The following is a 21,124-nucleotide window of genomic DNA, read 5'->3' as shown; positions in this document are numbered from 1 at the left end:
GACAGAACAGGATCAAACATTACAGGGAGACAGAACAGGATCAAACATTACAGGGAGACGAACAGGATCAAACATTACAGGGAGACGAACAGGATCAAACATTACTGGGAGACAGAACAGGATCAAACATTACAGGGAGACAGAACAGGATCAAACAACATTACAGGGCGACGGAACAGGATCAAACATTACAGGGCGACAGAACAGGATCAAACATTACAGGGCGACAGAACAGGATCAAACATTACAGGGAGACAGAACAGGATCAAACATTACAGGGAGACAGAACAGGATCAAACATTACAGGGAGACAGAACAGGATCGCTCACGGGTCTGCTGACTTCCGGCGCCCCTTACAAAAAAGGTAAACAATGGAACGTGAGGAAACAAATATTCAGTCCAAGCCTGGGCCAAGGGGAAAAAAACTCATAGCCATAGCACACATCAACATCTGTGTCGGAGGGAAACATTAAATGCATTAAAAGAGCAGAGCTGATGCAACCAGCCATTTCTACATACAGCTACAAAAGTAAAAAAACAACAAAGAAAACATATACACTGTGGTGTTACATGCCATCGTCAGCTGCTGATAATAAGATCACTCCCTTTATGTCTGTTTCTTTGTTTTATTTAGTGTTTTTTTATGTTTTTATTTCTATTTTAATTTTGGATTATATATTCTAACTTTTCATTTTTATTTTGTTTTATTTTAAAAAAATATTTTGCAGCACTTTAAGATTTTAACAAATGTAAAGTGCGCTAAAACGTAATTCATTATTATTATTGTTGTATATATGTACTTTTTAATTATTTATTATCCATTTATTTTATATATTCTAATTATGTTATCAATGTATTATATTTGTTTTATTTATATTTTATTTACTTAATTGATTTATCTGTAAAAATTACTTGTTTTTTCTCGTTATTTTTCTTTTTGGGGCGAGGGGTGGCATCATTGGGATATAAACAAAAAATTATTTTGACATTTAGGCCAGACAGTAGATATATGATGTATGCAAATATGATGTAATGGATAGGAATGTATGATGCTGAAATGCCAATAAAAATGTAATGGGAAAAAAATGATAATAAAATTACATGGAGGGCCCGATCTGGGCCTTGAGTTTGACACCCTATGGGTTTTCTGTATTAAAAGTGAGAGAAGCTATGGAAAACATGCATAACTATATTATACAATATGTATAGTTTATTCTCGATCTGTTTTTATTAAAATAGTACTTTTCATGCTCAGGCAAGTGGCAAAACATAACCTATAATAAGACTAAACATTACACTGAGGATGGAGGGAAAAAACGCCACATTTGAGGTTATAAACAAAATAGACACAAATATATATAAACGTAAGAATAATTTTAAATGATAGTAAAGTAAAAGTTCAGCAAAAACCTGATTAAAAAATAGTGCATGCAGCCTTTAAGTGCAATACTAATTGCATTCATAAAGTGTTTTATATTTATATAGCGTTTTTTCTCTAGTGACTCCAAGGGCTTTTACATAGTGAAACCCCATATATAAGTGCTTGGGTTCCATGGGCCACCAAGGAAAGACATTCTTTTGAGCAGGTTTGACTTGCTTTATTTTTCCCAAATAAATCTCCCGTCTCCCTCTGCTGCTCGCTCTCCGTGTCTGGCTTTCCGTCTCTCGCTCTCCGGTCCTCTCTTTAGTCGCCCGCGTCTCCGTCTCTCGTGTCTTGCTTTGTATGCTCCAACTCCTTCTGCCCCGTTCTCTCCTCCTTCTCCCCTTTTATACATCGTAAGGAGAAATGTTAATTTTAGGTCCACGCACCTGAACTTGATTGTGGCGTCGCTCCCGGCACGCCCCGCCTTGCCGCTCGCTCGCATCCTCCGCCTCCTTGCCGCCACCTTGCCGTCGGCTCCGCCTCTCCACACTAAGTTACATTGAAACCAGTGTGGGTGTGGCACTGGGAGCAGGTGGGTAAAAATGTCTTGCCCAAGGACACAAAGGCAGTGACTAGGATGGCGGAGGCGGGGATCGAACCTGGAATCCTCAAGTTGCTGGCTCAACCGCTCTACCAAACCGAGCTGTACCGCTCCAAAATGCCTTATACCAGTGTTTTTCAACCTTTTAAAAAATATATTATTAGATCGTCCGTGCCAGCAACTGAAGGGTTGCTGGTTCAATTCCCGCTTCCGCCATCCTAGTCACTGCCGTTGTGTCCTTGGGCAAGACACTTTACCCACCTGCTCCCAGTGCCACCCACACTGGTTTAAATGTAACTTAGATATTGGGTTTCACTATGTAAAGCGCTTTGAGTCACTAGAGAAAAGCGCTATATAAATATAATTCACGATTATTGTTATAATTATTATTTAATTTTTATATCCCACTACAGAAAATGTTAACTAGTGACACTCAGCAGAGTATATTGAGCAAATATGATGCAGTTGCACCACTAAAGCACCACCCATTTCTTAAACTAGGCGTACACAACAATTATTAACCACATTTTTCTTTAAATTGAAGTGGAGTGGTCTTTTTTTTTTTTCCTCGATACAATAATTAACCACGTTAAACTTTTGACCCGGTAAGTAGAATTATGACGCCACGTTTGTTACTGGATACTCGCTCTCATGCCGTGGAGACTTTAACAGGTAAGTAATAGGCGACAATATTTATTTACAACTATTGTTCAATTAATGACACTTATAACGTACAATTAGCTTGAAAGCTATTGTATGCTTAGCTGTTGTGTACAGTAGCTGGACCGGCTTTCCACAGATAAAAACAGCAAAAAAATAAAATAAAGGGGCATGAAAATCCAACTTGTTATAACGCTAAACTATGCCCGTTGATGGCATTTACTGTACACCAGCGTTTCTTAACCATAGGGCCGGGTCCCAGTTTTGGCTGGCGAGCACCCCCTAGGTCAGGGGTCACCAACCTTTTTGAAAGCAAGAGCTACTTCTTGGGTACTGATTCATGCAAAGGGCTACCAGTTATATACACACTTCAATAAATTGCCAGAAATAGCCAATGTGCTCAGTTAACGTTTAACTCTGTTATTATTATTATTAATTAATGATATTTATCTTTGTGGAAACACTGATCGTCTTAATGATTTCTCACAATAAATATATATAGAAATAGATAAATATTTTTAAAAAAAAAGGGTATTTCTGTCTGTCATTCCGTCGTACATTTTTTTTCCTTATACGGAAGGTTTTTTGTAGAGAATAAAAGATGAAAGACACTAAATTGAACTGTTTAAAAGAGGAGAAAACAGGAAAAAAATTGTCATTAAATTTTGAAACATAGTTTATCTTCAATTTCGACTCTTTAAAATTCAAAATTCAACCGAAAAAAATGAAGAGAAAAGCTAGCTAATTTGAATCTTTTTGAAAAAAATTAAAAAAAGAATTAATGGAACATCATTAGTAATTTTTCCTGATTAAGATGAATTTTAGAATTTTGATGACATGTTTTAAATAGGTTAAAATCCAATCTGCACTTTGTTAGAATATATAACAAATTGGACCAAGCTATATTTCTAACAAAGACAAATCATTATTTCTTCTAGATTTTCCAGAACAAAAATTTTAAAAGAAATTCAAAAGACTTTGAAATAAGATTTAAATTTGATTCTACAGATTTTCTAGATTTGCCAGAATATTTTTTTAGAATTTTAATCATGATAAGTTTGAAGAAATATTTCACAAATATTCTTCGTCCAAAAAACAGAAGCTAAAATGAAGAATTAAAATGTTTTTATTATTCTTTACAATAAAAATAATAATAATAATAATACTTGAACATTGATTTGAATTGTCAGGAAAGAAGAGGATGGAATTTAAAAGTTAAAAAGGTATATGTTTTTAAAAATCCTAAAATCATTTTTAACGTTGTATTTTTTTCTCTAAAATTGTCTTTCTGAAAGTTATAAGAAGCAAAGTAAAAAAAAAAAAAATGAATTTATTTAAACAAGTGAAGACCAAGTCTTTAAAATATTTTCTTGGATTTTCAAATTTTATTTGAGTTTTGTCTCTCTTTGAATTCAAAATGTCAAGCAAAATGAGACCAGCTTGCTAATAAATAAATAAAGTTTAAAAAATAGAGGCAGCTCACTGGTAAGTGCTGCTATTTGAGCTATTTTTAGAACAGCCCAGCGGGCGACTCATCTGGTCTTTACGGGCGACCTGGTGCCCGCAGGCACCGTGTTGGTGACCCCTGCCCTAGAATGTAATATATCTTGTTTTTTTCCCCAGTTGTAATACACTTTTCCACCACTTGTGGCAGTAATGACTATGTAAAACAAAGAGAAGAAGTCTGGCGCTAATGTCATAGAGAAATTTCTCAAGCGCAAAAAATATGACTAAAGTGGCAGAGCTGGATTTTCATTTTGCACTTTAATTTTATGGACAGTGTAGTTAAGAAACATATTTATTATTATTTTAGTTTATTACATATTATGTACAGTTTGTAAATGTATTTTGTCCAATCAGCCTAACCTACAATAAGCATACAGTTTATTTTTTAAATTATTTTATGATCTTGATATGACATGCTAACCTCCTCCAACCTCCAAGGACAAAGGTACGAACTATGGGAGACCGGGTTTTCCAGTCTGTGGAACGCTCTCCCTGATCACCTGAGGGCACCTCAGACTGTGGAGGCTTTTAAAAAAGGCTTAAAAACCCTTCTTTTTAAAAAAACATTTTTATAGATATATGCATACTTACTACTTCTAGCTATTAGGCTGTTCAAGTTTTTTTATATTTTATTTAATTTGATTATATTTTCATTATTTTTAGCAAGCTCGTCTCGCTTTGCTCGATATTTTTAATTCTAAGAGAGACAAAACTCAAATAGAATTTGAAAATCTAAGAAAAAATATTAAAGACTTGGTCTTCACTTGTTTAAATAAATTCATTTATTTTTTTACTTTGCTTCTTATAACTTTCAGAAAGACAATTTTAGAGAAAAAATACAACCTTATAAACGATTTTAGGATTTTTAAACACATATACCTTTTTACCTTTTAAAGTCCTTCCTCTTCTTTCCTGACAATTTTAAATCAATGTTTAAGTAAATTTATGTGTTTTATTGTAAAGAATAATAAACGCATTTTGATTTGATTCTTCATTTTAGCTTCTGTTTTTTCGACGAAGAATATTTGTGAAATATTTCTTCAAACTTATTATGATTAAATTTCCCCAAATAATGTTCTGGCAAATCTAGAAAATCTTTGGAATCAAATTTAAATCTTATTTCAAAGTCTTTTGAATTTCTTTTTAAATTTTTGTTCTACAAAATTGAGAAGAAATAATGATTTGTTTTTGTTAGAAATATAGCTTGGTCCAATTTTTTTATATATTCTAACAAAGTGCAGATTGGATTTTAACCGATTTAAACATTTTAAATTAATCTTAATCAGGAAAAATTACAAATAATGTTCCATGAAATCTTTTTTTAACTTTTTTCAAAAAGATTCGAATTAGCTAGCTTTTTCTTCTTTCTTTCGGTTGAATTTTGAATTTCTAAGTGTCGAAATTGAAGATAAACTATGTTTCAAAATTTGATGTTCATTTTTTTCCTGTTTTATCCTCTTTTAAGTGTTTTTTTTCATCATTTATTCTCTACAAAAAACCTTCCGTAAAAAGGAAAAAAAATGTACGACGGAATGACAGACAGAATTACCCTTTTTTTTTTATACATATATTTAGATTTATTTATTAAAGGTAAATTGAGCAAATTGGCTGTTTCTGACAATTTATCTAAGTGTTAATCATTTAATTAGTACCCAAAAAGTAGCTCTTGCTTTCAAAAAGGTTGATGACCCCTGACTTATACCACTGAAAAAGCTGGTAGTCGACTCCCTCCACTAGGTGGCAGTATGCCGCTAATGAACCTGAGATTCGCTACATTTAAAATACGAAGAAGAATCTCTACCCAGCAGGCATTGCGGGGCGGGAATTCGCAATCCCTCTCCGCTTCATCCTGTCTATTTCTCGCCAGGAAGCATCGTTTCTAAACAAATTTTTTTTTTACGCCGGAACATTTTATTAACCTTTTGTGTCGTCGTTGTGAGTATTTTTATTTTGCTTATAATTCAACTCGTGTTTTTCTTATACAGAAATGCTACGGAAGGACGTTTCATTTTAGTGTTCGACATGCCGTATTGACATATATACGCGACGCAGGAATAAAACAATAATTGAGAAATATATGTACTACTATTCACGCTAAAGAGTAAAAACAAACCACACACTGACGAAGTTTACTTTAAAAAAAAAAAAAGGTATGGAGTCGCTAGGCTTTGTTTAGCCATTACGAACTTTGACCTAGAAAAATCGGACATGCGCAGAAGCTGCCTACGAACTTGTCCACATTTGTTGACATTCAGTCGTGGTCAAAAGTTTACATACACTTGCAAAGAGTTTCCAATCATTTCTACAACTCTTATTTTTTATGTGACAGAGTGATTGGAACACATAGTTGTTGGTCGCAAAAAAAAAAAACATTCATGAAGTTTGGTTCTTTTATTCATTTATTATGGGTCTACTGAAAATTTGCTGGGTCAAAAGTATACATACAGCAAAGTTAAATACCTACTGAAAGCCACTACTACCGACCACGCAGTTTGATAGTTTATATATCAATGATGAAATCTTAACATTGCAACACATGCCAATACGGCCGGTTTAGTTTACTAAATTGCAATTTTAAATTTCCCGCGGAGTTTATTGTTGAAAACGTCGCGGAATGATGACGCATGCGCGTGACGTCATGGACTGTAAGGAAATATTAGCGCTGCGCACACACACAGCTAAAAGTCGTCTGCTTTGACCGCATAATTACACAATATTTTCGACATCCGTGTTGCTGAATCTTTTGCAATTTGTTCAATTAATAATGGAGAAGAGTAGAAATATGGAGTTGGGAAGCTTTAGCCTTACGCCACATAAACACATAGGGATTCCTTGTTTAAAATTCCCGGAGGTGAAGCTTTCCTGTGGATCAGAGCGCGGTCAAGCCAACATGGATCCCGACCAAATGTCTACCAGCAGTTTTGGGTGAGAAAATTGTGGTGAAAAGTCGGCACCTACCGGCAAACAGCTGAGCTTGTGCCGTCCATACAGCTGCCGTCGACTTCCCTCAGACACTGGCCTCAAGACACCCGTGGACGCACCCCTCCGACTTTCAGGTACTGTTAAACTCACTAAAACACTAGCAACACATTAGAAAGATAAGGGATTTCCCAGAATTATCCTAGTAAATGTGTCTAAAAATATCTGAATCCAATGCAATCGCCTTTTTTTTTTTTTTTTTTTTTACTTGATTTTTTTTTTCTAGTCCTTCGCTATCAATATCCTCAAACGCAAATATTTCATCCTCGCTCAAATTAATGGAAAAATTGTCGTTTTCTCGGTCAGAGTAGCTCTTTTTTTGGAGGCTCCCATTGAAAACAATGTGAGGAGCCCTCACACGGGTGATGTCATCGTCTGCGACTTCCGGTAAAGGCAGGGCTTTTCTATTAGCGACCAAAAGTTGCAAACTTTAATCCTTTCATCAAAAATATGGCAATATCGCGAAATGATCAAGTATGACACATAAAATGGACCTGCTATCCCCATTCAAATAAGAAAATGTCATTTCAGTAGACCTTTAAAGGCCTACTGAAAGCCACTACTACCGACCACACAGTCTGATAGTTTATATATCAATGCTGAAATATTAACATGGCAACACATGCCAATACGGCCTTTTTAGTTTACTAAATTGCAATTTTAAATTTCCCGTGAAGTATCCTGTTGAAAACGTCGCGGAATAATGACGCGTGCGCGTGACGTCACCGGTTGTAGCGGACAGGTTCTTCCAGCACCGCTCACGGCTAAAAGTCGTCTCTTTTCATCGCATAATTACACAGTATTCTGGACATCTGTGTTGCTGAATCTTTTGCAATTTGTTCAATTAATAATGGAGAAGTCAAAGAAGAAAGATGCAGGTGGGAAGCGGTGTATTGCGGCTGCCTTTAGCAACACAAACACAGCCGGTGTTTCCTTGTTTACATTCCCAAAGGTGAAGCTTTACTATGGAACAGAGCGGTCAAGCGAACATGGTTCCCAACCACATGTCAACCGGCTGGTTTCTGTGAAAAAATTGTGGTGATAAGTCGGCTCTTACCGCCGACATGAGCGGAGCTTGCGTCCTCCTGCAGCTGCGGACACCCCTCCGACTTTCAGGTACCATATAATCTCACTAAAACACTAGTAACACAATAAGCAGATAAGGGATTTTCCAGAATTATCCTAGTAAATGTGTCTAATAACATCTGAATCACTCCCACTGCCCTCGCCTTTTTTTTTTTTCTCCTAGTCCTTCACTCTCACTATCCTCATCCACAAATCTTTCATCCTCGCTCATATTAATGGGGAAATCGTCGCTTTCTCGGTCCGAATCGCTCTCGCTGCTGGTGGCCATGATTGTAAACAATGTTCAGATGTGAGGAGCTCCACGAGCCGTGACGTCACGCGCACATCGTCTGCTACTTCCGGTACAGGCAAGGTTTTTTTATTAGCGACCAAAAGTTGCGAAATGTATCGTCGATGTTCTCTACTAAATCCTTTCAGCAAAAATATGTCAATATCGCGAAATAATCAAGTATGACACATAGAAAGGACCTGCTATCCCCGTTTAATTAAAAAAATCTAATTTCAGTGGGCCTTTTATGTTTGCTTACATGTCCCTTGGCAAGTTTCACTGCAATAAGGTGCCTTTGGTAGCCATCCACAAGCTTCTGCTTCAGTTTTTGACCAGACTTGACAAAATTGTTGCAGTTCAGCTAAATGTGTTGTTTTTCTCACCTTGTTTCTTCAGCATTGTCCACATGTTTAGGCCAGGTCTTTAGGAAGGCCATTCAAAAACCTTAATTCTAGCCTGATTTAGCCACTTTTGACGTGTGTTTGGGGTCATTGTCCTTTCGGAACACCCAACTGCGCACAAGACCCAACCTCCCGGCTGATGATTTTAGGTAGTCCTCCTTTTTCATTGTCCCATTTACTCTCTGTAAAGCACCAGTTCAATTGGCAACAAAACAGGCCCTAGAGCATAATACTACCACCACCATGCTCACATTTTTCCTCCAAACATATTGCTGAGTATTGTGGCCAAACAGCTCATTTTTAGTTTCATCTGACCACAGAACGTTCCTCCAAAAAGTCTTATCTTTATCCATATGATGTCGGATGAAACAAATACCCAGCAATATGTTTGGAGGAGAAAAGGTGAGACCTTTAACCCCAGGTACACCAGGCCTACTGACAAGACTTAGACTTCCTTTTATTGTCATTCAAATATGAACTTTGCAGTACAGATAAGAACAACATTTTGTTGCATTAGCTGATGGTAGTGCTGGATAAAAGAGAAATAAGGTGCAGATATAAATAAATAGATTACTGTACAGATAAATATATTGCACTTTTGCATATGCATCCACGTGTTTGTATGTCTGTTATATTGTCTTTATATTGCAGCCAGTTAATCCATTTTTGGGGGGATTATTTTAATGCGTTTAAGAGTCTTACGGCCTGAGGGAAAAAGCTGTTACAGTACTTGGGGGTTCTGCTATGGAGGCTGTGGAACCTCTTTCTATCGTCCAGCAGTGAAAACAGTCCTTGTTGGGAGTGGGAGGAGTCTGCAGATTTTCTGAGCCCTGGTCAGGCGGCGGCTTTTTGCGATCTCCTGGATAGGAGGAAGAGGATTCCTGATGATTTTTTCCGCCGTCCTCACCACTCTCTGCAGAGACTTCCAGACAGATGCTGTTGGTCATTAGGTTCTCAATAGTGCCTCTGTAGAGTGTGGTGAGAACGGTGGGAGGTATGTATGGTGGTGGTAGTATTATGCTCTAGGCCTGTTTTGCTGCCAATGGAACTGAGAGTAAATGGGACAATGAAAAAGGAGGATTACCTTCAAATTCGTCAGGACAACCTGAAATCATCAGCCCGGAGGTTGGGTCTTGGGTGCAGTTGGGAGTTCCAACAGGACAATGACCGCAAACACAAGTCAAAAGTGGTAACGGAATTGCTAAATCAGGCTTGAATTAAGGTTTTAGAATGGCCTTCCCAAAGTTCTGACTTAAATGTGTGGACAATGCTAAAGAAACAAGTCCATGTCAGAAAACCAACAAATTTAGTTGAACTGCACATATTTTGTCAAGAGGAGTGGTTCAACAGAGTAAAACAGAGGACAGAGTAAAACAACTTGCACTGAGCCTAGTCTATAAAATCCGCTACACCTCCTTGATACCAAAGTACATGTCAAACTGCTTCCTTAGCGTAAATGACCACCATAACCACAACACCAGGGGGAGCTCCACAAACCACGTTAAACCCAGATTCCGATCTAACAAAGGTCTTAACTCATTCTCCTTCTACGCCACATCAATGTGGAATGCACTCCCAACAGGTATAAAAGTAAGTGCATCTCTATATTCCTTCAAAACCGCTCTAAAACAACACCTCCAGGCAACTTCAACACTTTACTAATACCCTCCTCCATTCACATCCCATCTCCCCCGGATTATAAACAACTCAAATGTACTTCTAATGTATATACTTGTTCTTATGCTATCTGAACTCACTATGTTCTCTGCTGGCTGTACATATCCTACTAAATAAGACCTACACTGTTTCAATGTCCACATTTCTCTGTTGATGCAATTGTTGATGACTGAAGTTCTGATATCAACCAAAGCTCCTCATCCCACCCCCCGGATTGTAAATAATGTAAATAATTCAATGTACATACTGTGATGATTAACTTGTGTGATGACTGTATTATGTTGATAGTATATATTAGATAGATAGATAGTACTTTATTGATTCCTTCAGGAGAGTTCCTTCAGGAAAATTAAAAATATTTTGTACCATGAATTGATTAACGTGGACCCCGACTTAAGCAAGTTGAAAAACTTATTCAGGTGTTACCATTTAGTGGTCAATGGTACGGAATATGTACTGAACTGTGCAATCTACTAATAAAAGTATCAATCAATCAAAAAAACCAGACGCTTGTGTATGGCTACCCATCCATCCATCCATTTTCTACCGCTTATTCCCTTTTGGGGTCGCCACCTCATCGCAGGGCCAACACAGATAGACAGACAACATTCACACCCACATTCACACACTAGGGCCAATTTAGTGTTGCCAATCAACCTATCCCCAGGTGCATGTCTTTGGAAGTGGGAGGAAGCCGGAGTACCCGGAGGGAACCCACGCATTCACGGGGAGAACATGCAAACTCCACATAGAAAGATCCCGGGCCTGGATTTGAACCCAGGACTGCAGGACCTTCGTATTGTGAGGCAGACGCACTAACCCCTCTGCTACCGTGAAGCCCTGTATGGCTACCAAAAGCGCCTTATTGCAGTGAAACTTGCCAAGGGACATGTAAGCAAATATTAACATTGCTGTATGTATACTTTTGACCACATTTTCAGTAGACTCATAATGAATTCATAAAAGAACCAAACATCAGGATTGTTTTTTGTGACCAACAAGTATGTGCTCCAATTACTCTACCACAAAAAATAAAAATTGTAGAAATGATTGGAAACTCAAGAAGCCATGATGTTATGTTCCTTACAAGTGTATGTAAACTTTTGACCACGACTGTACCTGCACCAATGATGGAACATTTTAGCACCCAAGACATCGGATGACAGGATGAGCAGCCCCACCAGCACACCCAAACCCACCGACCTCTTCCACACTTTATGGAAACAACTCGGGGAGTGCCATGAAAAAACACTGCAGGGTAAGACAACTATGCCATGTTTGTTGAACGTCTATTTAACAAACACCTGGATGAGGATCCGTAGATATCACGCTTGTTCTGCTCGACACTTAATCATTTTGCACTTGTTTGTTTTTGCAGAACTGGAGGAGAAAGTAAGCAAGTTGAAAAAAGATCGGTGCTTGTGAGTAGTCCAGCTCCTATCTAGCAACGATTAACTATAGACAGGTTTCCGATGACAGCGTCTGCCATCTTGTGTCTCAAACTAAGTGAAGCCTGTATGCAAACACTTTTATCCAAGCACGCCTCTATTGTTATTTCTGTGCAAAATGGGCCACGCAATGCGTCGTGTGGGGTTGTAGAAATAGCTTGATTTCAGGACAATGAACTAGGGCTGGGCGATATATCGATATATATCGCGGATTTGTCTCTGTGCGATATAGAAAATGACGATATCGTGATATTAGAGTATGCATTCTTGCACAGTTGCTTTTAGCTGCTGGCATTTCACTACAGCTGCGGTCACCAACCTTTTTGAAACCAAGAGCTACTTCTTGGGTACAGATTAATGCGAAGGGCTACCAGTTTGATAAACACTTAAATAAATTGGCAGAAATAGCCAATTTGCTCAATATACCTTTAATAAATAAATCTATATATATATTAAAAAATGTGTATTTCTGTCTGTCATTCCGTCATACATTTTATTTCCTTTTACGGAAGGTTTTTTGTAGAAAATAAATGATGAAAAAAACACTTAATTGAATGGTTTAAAAGAGGAGAAAACAGGAAAAAAATGCAAATAAAAATTGGAAACATAGTTTATTTAAATTTTCGAACCTTTAAAATTCAAAATTCAACCGAATAAAATAAGAGAAAAACTAGCAAATTTTTGAAAAAATTAAAAAACGAATTTATGGAATATCATTAGTAATTTTTCCTGTTTAAGATTAATTTTAAAAGTTTGATGACATGTTTTAAATAGGTTAAGATCCAATCAGACACTTTTTTAAATGTAAATTAGGTATTGGGTTTCGCTATCCAAGCTATATTTCTAACAAAGACAAATCATTATTTCTTCTAGATTTTCCAGAAAAAATTTCAAAATAAATTCAAAAGACTTTGAAATAAGATTATATTTGATTCTAAGGATTTTCTAGATCTGCCAGAATAATGTTTTTGAATTTTAATCATAATAAGTTTGAAGAAATATTTTACAAATATTCTTTGTCGAAAAAACAGAAGCTAAAATGAAGAATTAAATTAAAATGTATTCATTATTCTTTACAATAAAAAGAAAATGTACTTGAACATTGATTAAAATTGTCAGGAAAGAAGAAGAAGGAATTTAAAAGGTAAAAAGGTATATGTGTTTAAAAATCATTTTTAAGGTTGTATTTTTTTCTCTAAAATTGTCTTTCTGAAAGTTATAAGAAGCAAAGTAAAAAGATAAATGAATTTATTTAAACAAGTGAAGACCAAGTCTTTAAAAACATTTTCTTGGATTTTCAAATCCTATTTGAGTTTTGTCTCTCTTAGAATTAAAAATGTCGAGCAAAACGAGACCAGTTTGCTAGTAAATAAATAAGATTTAAAAAATAGAGGCAGCTCACTGGTAAGTGCTGCTATTTGAGCTATTTTTAGAACAGGCCAGCGGGCGACTCATCTGGTCCTTACGGGCGACCTGGTGCCTGCGGGCACCGTGTTGGTGACCCCTGCACTACAGGCTCTTCCCACTCTTTATGTCTCCTTCTCACGGACAGCAAGCGCATCTTCTTACATACGTCACATACGTATACGCCCTCGTGGAGCAGAGAGGTAGCGGCATGGGTAATGTTAGCTGTTGTGCGAGTGGTAATACGAGAGAAAGAAGGTGCAAATCTGGTATCAAATGAAGGAAGAATTTATTCCCAAGAAAAACAGCAGGCTGTGGTTTGGCTTCAAGCGGGAATATGTCGAACAGACAACCGTAATTTGTCAAGTGTGGGGCAAAAGCATTGCTACAAAAAATTAACATTACTGCTAATATGTAGCATCATTTGTAAAGTCACCTGCTAGAGAACGAAGAGTGCTTACTCTGCATGTCAACATCTCCATTCGGCGCCAAAGGCCACCATTTCCACATCAACACTGTATGAAAAAAATAATGAACAACGTAAGGAGATAACGTCCGCAGTAACGTACCACATAGCGATTTGATTTCCTATTATGCAGCTCATTTTTATTTGACACTTATTGAAATATCTTGCGTGACATCATGCACAAAAGTGCACTTTATTTGTTTTAAACTATTGTAGTGGCGTTCTGTTCAAAAAGTGCACTTTTGATATGTCATCTTAGTGACATCATGCACAAAAGTGCACTCATAGCTTGTTTTAAAATGTCTCTGACAATCTTGCACTTTCTGTTTTGAAATGACATGAATGTTCGTGCCACTGCTTAATAACTGTTTAATAAATACACTTTTAGTTGTGATTTCCCTCTCTGCATGAAAGTTTAAAAGTAGCATATATTAATGCAGTATGAAGAAGAATGTTTTAATGTAGACACATAGAATCATCATACTGCTGTGATTATATGCATCAAGTGTTCATTCAAGGCTAAGGCAAAATATGGAGATATATATGGTGTATCGTGACATGGCCTAAAAATATTGAGATATTAAAAAAAGGCCATATCGCCCAGCCCTACAAGGAACCACAAAGTACTACGATATTCCTAAATTCATTGTAAAATAAATACCATATTTTTCGGACTATAACTCGCAGTTTTTTTCATAGTTTGGCTGGGGGTGCGACTTATACTCAGGGGTGACTTATGTGTGAAATGATTAACACATTACCGTAAAATGTCAAATAATATTATTTAGCTCATTCACGTAAGAGACTAGACGTATGGGATTTAGCGATTAGGAGTGACAGATTGTTAGGTAAAGGTATAGCATGTTCTATATGTTATAGGTATTTGAATGACTCTTACCATAATATGTTACGTTAACATACCAGGCACCTTCTCAGTTGGTTATTTATGCCTCATATAATGTACACTTATTCAGCCTGTTGTTCAATATTCTTTACGTCTATTTTTGCTGTTGGGTTTTATCGAATAAATTTCTCCCAAAAATGCAACTTATATGTTTTTTTCCTTCCTTATTATGCATTTTTGGCAGGTGCGACTTATACTCCGAAAAACCCGGTAAATAGGCATGGATGACAGTTAATGACAATTTAATACCCACATTAGTAACATATCCCGCTGGGGGAATCAATAAAGTTAATCCATCCATCCATCCATTTTCTACCGCTTATTCCCTTTCGGGGTATTAGGGGGGCGCTGGTGCCTATCTCAGCTACAATCGGGCGGAAGGCGGTGGACACCCTGGACAAGTCGCCACCTCATCGCAGGGCCATCACAGATAGACAGACAACATTCACACTCACATTCACACACTAGGGCTAAAGTTAATCTTTTAAGTATTTTATAGTAATTACCTATTAATACTTTTTTTGTAATATTTATTATTTGATACTTTTATCATAATCTTATTTGATTACTGTTATTACTGACCGCAATAAACAGTTTACAAATCTACGAAGGACGTCTGATTCTATACATTTTTTGTTGTGAAAATAATCAAAGCATAGTAATTGTGGTTATCGTGAAATTGTGATTTTCACTCGGGCCATAATCGTAGAGTCAAAATCTATAAACGTTGCACCCCCAGCTATGACTAAGTGTGATTTTATTGGTCTCTAGTCCGATTCAGATCACCCCTAACAGACTATTTGTTTGTCACAGAGACGCACAGAGACTTGAGGTGTTTTACACACGTAACCAGGAGCTTAAGGAGCAAACCAAAACTCTGCAGGATGCCATCAGTCTTTTAGAGGACAGGTAACTATTTAGACCAAAGAATATTTACATTTATATAACTGTTCAATTGAAACATTATGCCCACATTATAGCATTGTGTTCACTGTTTGAGCGGAGGTCATGCTTCATAAATAAGGTACCATTTAAATTAGAGATGTCCGATAATATCGGTCGATAAATGCTTTAAAATGTGATATCGGAAATTATCGGTATCTGTTTCAAAAAGTAAAATTGATGACATTTTAAAACACAGCTGTGTACACGGACGTAGGGAGAAGTACAGAGCGCCAATAAACCTTAAAGGCACTGCCTTTGCGTGCCGGCCCAGTCACATAATATCTATGGCTTTTCACACACACAAGTGAATGCAGGCATACTTGGTCAACAGCCATTACAGGTCACACTGAGGGTGGCCGTATAAACAACTTGAACACTGTTACAAATATGCGCCACACTGTGAACCCACACCAAACAAGAAGGAGAAACACATTTCGGTAGAACATCCGCACCGTAACACAACATAAACACGACAGAACAAATACCCAGAAGCCCTTGCAGCACTAACTTCCGGAACACTAAGATATACACCCCCACACACACCTCAACCCCACCCCGCCTACCTCAACCTCCTCATGCTTTCTCAAAGAGAGCATGTCCCAAATTCTAAGCTACTGTTTTGAGTTATGTTAAAAAAATTGTGCAGTTTGTGACTTCAATAATAAATATGGCAGTGCCATGTTGGCATTTTTTTCCCCATAACTTGAGTTGATTTATTTTGGAAAACCTTGTTACATTGTTTAATGCATCCAGCGGGGCATCACAACAAAATTAGGCATAATAATGTGTTAATTCCACCACTGTATATATCGGTATCGGTTGATATCGGAATGGGTAATTAAGAGTTGGACAATATTAGATATCGGCAAAAAAAACATTATCGGACATCTCTAGAACCTACATTTTAATACGCTGAACGTGCACTCCCGAAAACACAAGAAAACACGTGGCTCCAAATATTTTTATATACAGTAGGAGATATATTGTTTCTTTTTGGTGTCTGCTCGCCTCAAATCAGCCCTTTAGTCATTTATCAACTCAAAAATGGAATTGCTAAACAGATGATATGTGTAATATTTTAGTTTCTAACTCAATAAATTCATTGAAGCTTAGTTAATCAGCTTTGCAGGTACTATCAAGTTTGCACATGTTTTAATACACGCAAACCTTTCGTTTTTGATTTAATGCAGTATACACTGATGTTACATACTGTATTTAAGTGCACTGCACCACATTTATCTCAATAACGAATATCAAAAGATGCTGATATCAACACTTACAGTAACCTCAATTGTAATTTGCCTTTTTTCTTTTGCTGTGTTCAGAATCCGAGCGGCAGAATGTGATCGCTGTTTAATCTTGGAGGGAAACCTAAAGAGTAGTCAAGAGCAAAGTGAGCAGCTTATCAACAAGATGAGTGAGTGTGATATGTGGATTAGTCATAAAATGTTGCCTTTACCGTATTTTCCGGATCATAAGATGCACCGGATTGTAAAGCGTAATGCCGATGAGCGGGTGCAGTCAGGTTTATTTTCGTTCGAAAGGTGCACCGGACTATAAGGCGCATTAAAATGGTTTTTTCTTGTGGTCTACAAAACATGTAATTGTGGTTCTTTGGTCAAAATGTTGCATAGATGATGTTTCACAGATCATCTTCAAGTCGCTTCATGATGCGCCGTTTTGTGGGCGGTCTTATTTACGGAGCTCATTTTCGACTGTGTCTTCTCCCCGTCATCTTTGTTGTAGCGGTGTAGCGTGCAAGGACGGGAGTGGAAGAAGTGTCAAAAGATGGAGCTAACTATTTTAATGACATTCATACTTTACTTCAATTAATAATGGAGCAGCGTCTCCTCATTCGGAAACAACAACAACGTCGGAAATGTGTCCCGTGAAAAACCATCCGACCGGAACTCTCAAATAACTAAAGTTCCTTGGGTGAATAATGTAAAACTCACCACACCGGTTTGTTTTAGCGCTTTCATGGTGAGTTTACTGACAGATATAAGCGAGAACTTTACACTACCGGTACTTTATATTAGAAAAGGCAACAGCGGAGGAGGAATGTCCCATAACAAGAAGATAGAGAAAAAGCAGAAGCTTATCGACTACGATATCAGCACAGACTACAAAGGCGGAGTCGCGCAAATTTTCAGGACTTATGCAGATCCCAAATACACATCAGCAGGTACCAGAAGGTAAGAAAAGTGTCCTTTGCATAAACAAAATGCCAGATAATGTCTTACCTTATACACACACACAACATAATACTCGTATTTTATCGCACAGTACAATCCATCAAGCGGTGCGGCTTCCTAGCTTACTCAAATGTATTTTGATAGATTTTTGAGCGCCTTGAGTAAGGTTCTATATATTCAATGGAACAAAAAACGTTTAGGTGTTGTTTACTTGAGTCATGTTGCAGTCTACACGTATCTCTTAGGTGTGACTGCCATCATATTGCAGTCTACACCTATCTTTTATGTTTGACTGCCATCTACTTACCACACTTATCATTTCACCATCTACCAATTAGGCCCAGCAGGCTGTAAGGCACACTGTCGAGTTTTGAGATAATTAAAGGATTTGAAGTGTGACTTATAGTCCGAAAAATACGGTACTTGTTGTTATTGTAAAATTACGTGTAAGATACCGGATATCTTGCTAATAAAAATTAAAATAAACGCTCTTTCACACTAATGAAATGTCTGTGTATCTGTACAGAGCATGAAAATAAATGTCTTGAAGATGAAAATCGCAAACTATACACTGAGCTGGAAAAGTTTAAGAATTGGTGAGTGTTGGAACATCATTTAAAGACAAGAATCATTTTGTAGGCAAACATAGCTGACCAAGCCATGTTCTCCTTTGGGCTTGTCACTTCTCTAATCAAACACGGTACATGTGTAATATTTATGCCGTTATCAGCTCCGATCCCCAGGAACAGGAAGATGGCATCATCCCGGACTCGCCGGTTCTGGCCAGCTCGCTTCCTGCGGCCAACAAACTGAGGAAACGTAAAACCGCTGAAAAGAGAAGACGTGTTCGCTACTCAGAAGAGCCTTCATTCAAGTTAAAGTCACTTTTCAAAGGTCAGCGTAGTTCAATACAGTTTTTCTCAGATGACTGCAATCTAATTGTGGGGTGAAGGGTTGTACGGTATGCCAGTGCTATATACTATTGGTATCGCGGTACTAATGAATAAAAAACGGTACTATACTCTGTTTGAAAAGTACCGGGTCCCAATGAGCATGGCGGCGCATCGTCACGTCATGACATTGCTGGTTTTATGAGCAGAGGAGCATGTTCGGCAGCACACAATCATGTAGTACTTACAAGCAGACACTGTGTGGACAGAAAAGGGACGCATTTTGTCAGGTTCAAACACAAAACTATTAAACAAGACAAGAAGCAAGGAATCAGACAGAGACAGAATTCAATTTTGCTCACAAGGTGAAACGTATTGGGCTGCACACTCAGTTACAGTCTCCTACCACGCTTTGAGGTACAGTCCCACACGCTCTTCTATTTATTCAGGAGTTCCCTAGTTAACATCACTGAGGCTGCTTCTAAAGGGAGGGGACACATATTACGCAAGCAGCCCCAGTAGACACTAAATGTGTTTATTCAGAATGCAAATGTGCTGAGCTCGAGATTTCGCCCTGGCTCTGCTTTGTCTGCGTGTTGCCGTTTTATCTTCGTTAAGGTACTTGAAGCCCATAGCGGGCTGGAAGACAGAAACTGCTGCTGCGAGGCAACTTGCAGTGGAAGATAACAAATTGTGTTTCTTTGCACCAAAAGAAAAGTACAACTTGGGCACAATAGATAATAACTGAGTTGTGTTATAACTTACACATAATTATTCAATTATTCTAACAAAACTGACTATAAAAATTAAGTTACAACACTGAAACGCCCTCAAGAAGAGGTGCGTTAAGACATAGCTAGCTAGCAGTGAACGTCCATCCGCAGTCGGCAGTGTTTTAGCTACTTCTAAATCACTAATCATGGCACATCAACGAATAAATTGAGTTTCTTCACTGCAAGACGAGGAATAGCTACACATGCTTCACTACACACCGTTGGAGGATACAATAGCTAAAAAAAGCTAGCACCCCTGAATGGGTGGATCTACACCTGACATCCACTGTAATGATACCAAGTACAATAGCGTATCTAGTTGATACTACTCTGATTACATGTATATTTTTTATTGTCACAAAATAATTAAAAAAAATTATATTATGTTTATAAACTTTGGATATACGTCCGGAAATACACGAGGACTTTGAGTGTGACCAATTTAAGAGCCTGTTACCACTTGGTATCGGATCGATACCTATATTTGAGGTATCATCCAAAACTAATGTAAAGTATCCAAACAACAGATTATTAAATTTTAACAGAAGTGTAGACAGAACATGATGTTCTTGAACTCACCATAGTGTGGACTGTGATGCAAGAGTTTGTTTACATGTAAAATCTTCCACTCCTTCTTGGTCTCATTTTGTCGAGTGCTAATCAGGCATATTTAGGGTAGGACTTTAATGTCATTGCACAAGTACAACGAAACTATGTTTTCAGCACAAACCCGTTCAAGAATAGACGGACAAACAGTGTACAGGGTTACAGAACAGGAACACTGATGGGTCGCCAAAGGCGATAAAAGATAAGAATAAAGATGAGAAAAAGGTAAAACGCTGGGGAAGAAGATGAGTAAACAAATACAATCTAGACTGGGCTCCTAAGGGGGCCTAGTCTGGAGTGGGAAACAACCTCCTTGCAAACAAGACAAAAAAAAAAGAGAGCAAGGAGAAGAAGGGACCGGAAAATAATGCGACCGCCCTCACCAGAGGCAAGACAGAAGTTTTATTTGGTCAGTGCATGACTTGACTGCAAGCTAGTCAATGCTAACATGCTATTTAACCTAGCTCAGGGGTAGGGAACCTATGGCTCTAGAGCCAGATATGGCTATTTTGATGACTGCATCTGGCTCTCACATACATTTTAGCTGACATTGCTTAACACGATAAGTAATGAATAAATCCGCTGGTAATCACAGTAATCAAAAATAACGTTCAAAATATCAAACAAAAAAGCGGTAGAAAATGGATGGATGGAAGAGACTTATTATAGTCTAAAAATGTTGGTCATTCTTAAAAATGCACGAATATAGTTGTTATTCAGTGCAAGAAAAAAAGAAAAAATAAGTTATATGGCTCTCACGGAAATACTTTTTAAAATATTTGGCTTGTATGGCTCTCTCAGCCAAAAAGGTTCCCGACCCCTGACCTAGCTGTATGTACATATTGCATCATTATGCCTCATTTGTAGCTATATTTGAGCTCATTTAATATCCTTTACTTTTAGCCTCTTTGTATATAATTTAGTGTTGAATGTCTTATGACACGTTGTGTAT

At 37.5% G+C, this 21,124-nt stretch overlaps 1 protein-coding gene across 5 annotated transcripts in view; it reads left to right on the top strand.

The window, feature by feature from the left end:
• The first annotated feature begins 5,897 nt into the window (after positions 1 to 5,897).
• rbbp8 (retinoblastoma binding protein 8) overlaps positions 5,898 to 21,124 on the top strand; it is a 45,143-nt gene continuing 29,916 nt past the window's right edge. For 2 of the 5 annotated variants that reach the window (XM_061922297.1, XM_061922296.1), the window contains exons 1-8: positions 5,900 to 7,055; positions 7,122 to 7,186; positions 11,686 to 11,799; positions 11,920 to 11,962; positions 15,577 to 15,672; positions 17,034 to 17,125; positions 18,430 to 18,499; positions 18,634 to 18,797. In XM_061922297.1, the coding sequence (XP_061778281.1) occupies positions 6,895 to 7,055; positions 7,122 to 7,186; positions 11,686 to 11,799; positions 11,920 to 11,962; positions 15,577 to 15,672; positions 17,034 to 17,125; positions 18,430 to 18,499; positions 18,634 to 18,797 (805 nt within the window). In that variant the 5' untranslated portion in view covers positions 5,900 to 6,894. Of the gene's footprint in view, positions 7,056 to 7,121; positions 7,187 to 11,685; positions 11,800 to 11,919; positions 11,963 to 15,576; positions 15,673 to 17,033; positions 17,126 to 18,429; positions 18,500 to 18,633; positions 18,798 to 21,124 lie in introns of all 5 variants that reach the window. The other 3 variants (XM_061922298.1, XM_061922300.1, XM_061922299.1) reach the window with 3 other exon arrangements.

Source organism: Nerophis ophidion, linkage group LG15 (genome assembly GCF_033978795.1).
Source record: "Nerophis ophidion isolate RoL-2023_Sa linkage group LG15, RoL_Noph_v1.0, whole genome shotgun sequence".
NCBI lineage: Eukaryota > Metazoa > Chordata > Actinopteri > Syngnathiformes > Syngnathidae > Nerophis > Nerophis ophidion.
The sequence above is the reverse complement of the archived record's forward strand: the minus strand, read 5'-3'. Positions and strand labels throughout refer to the sequence as shown.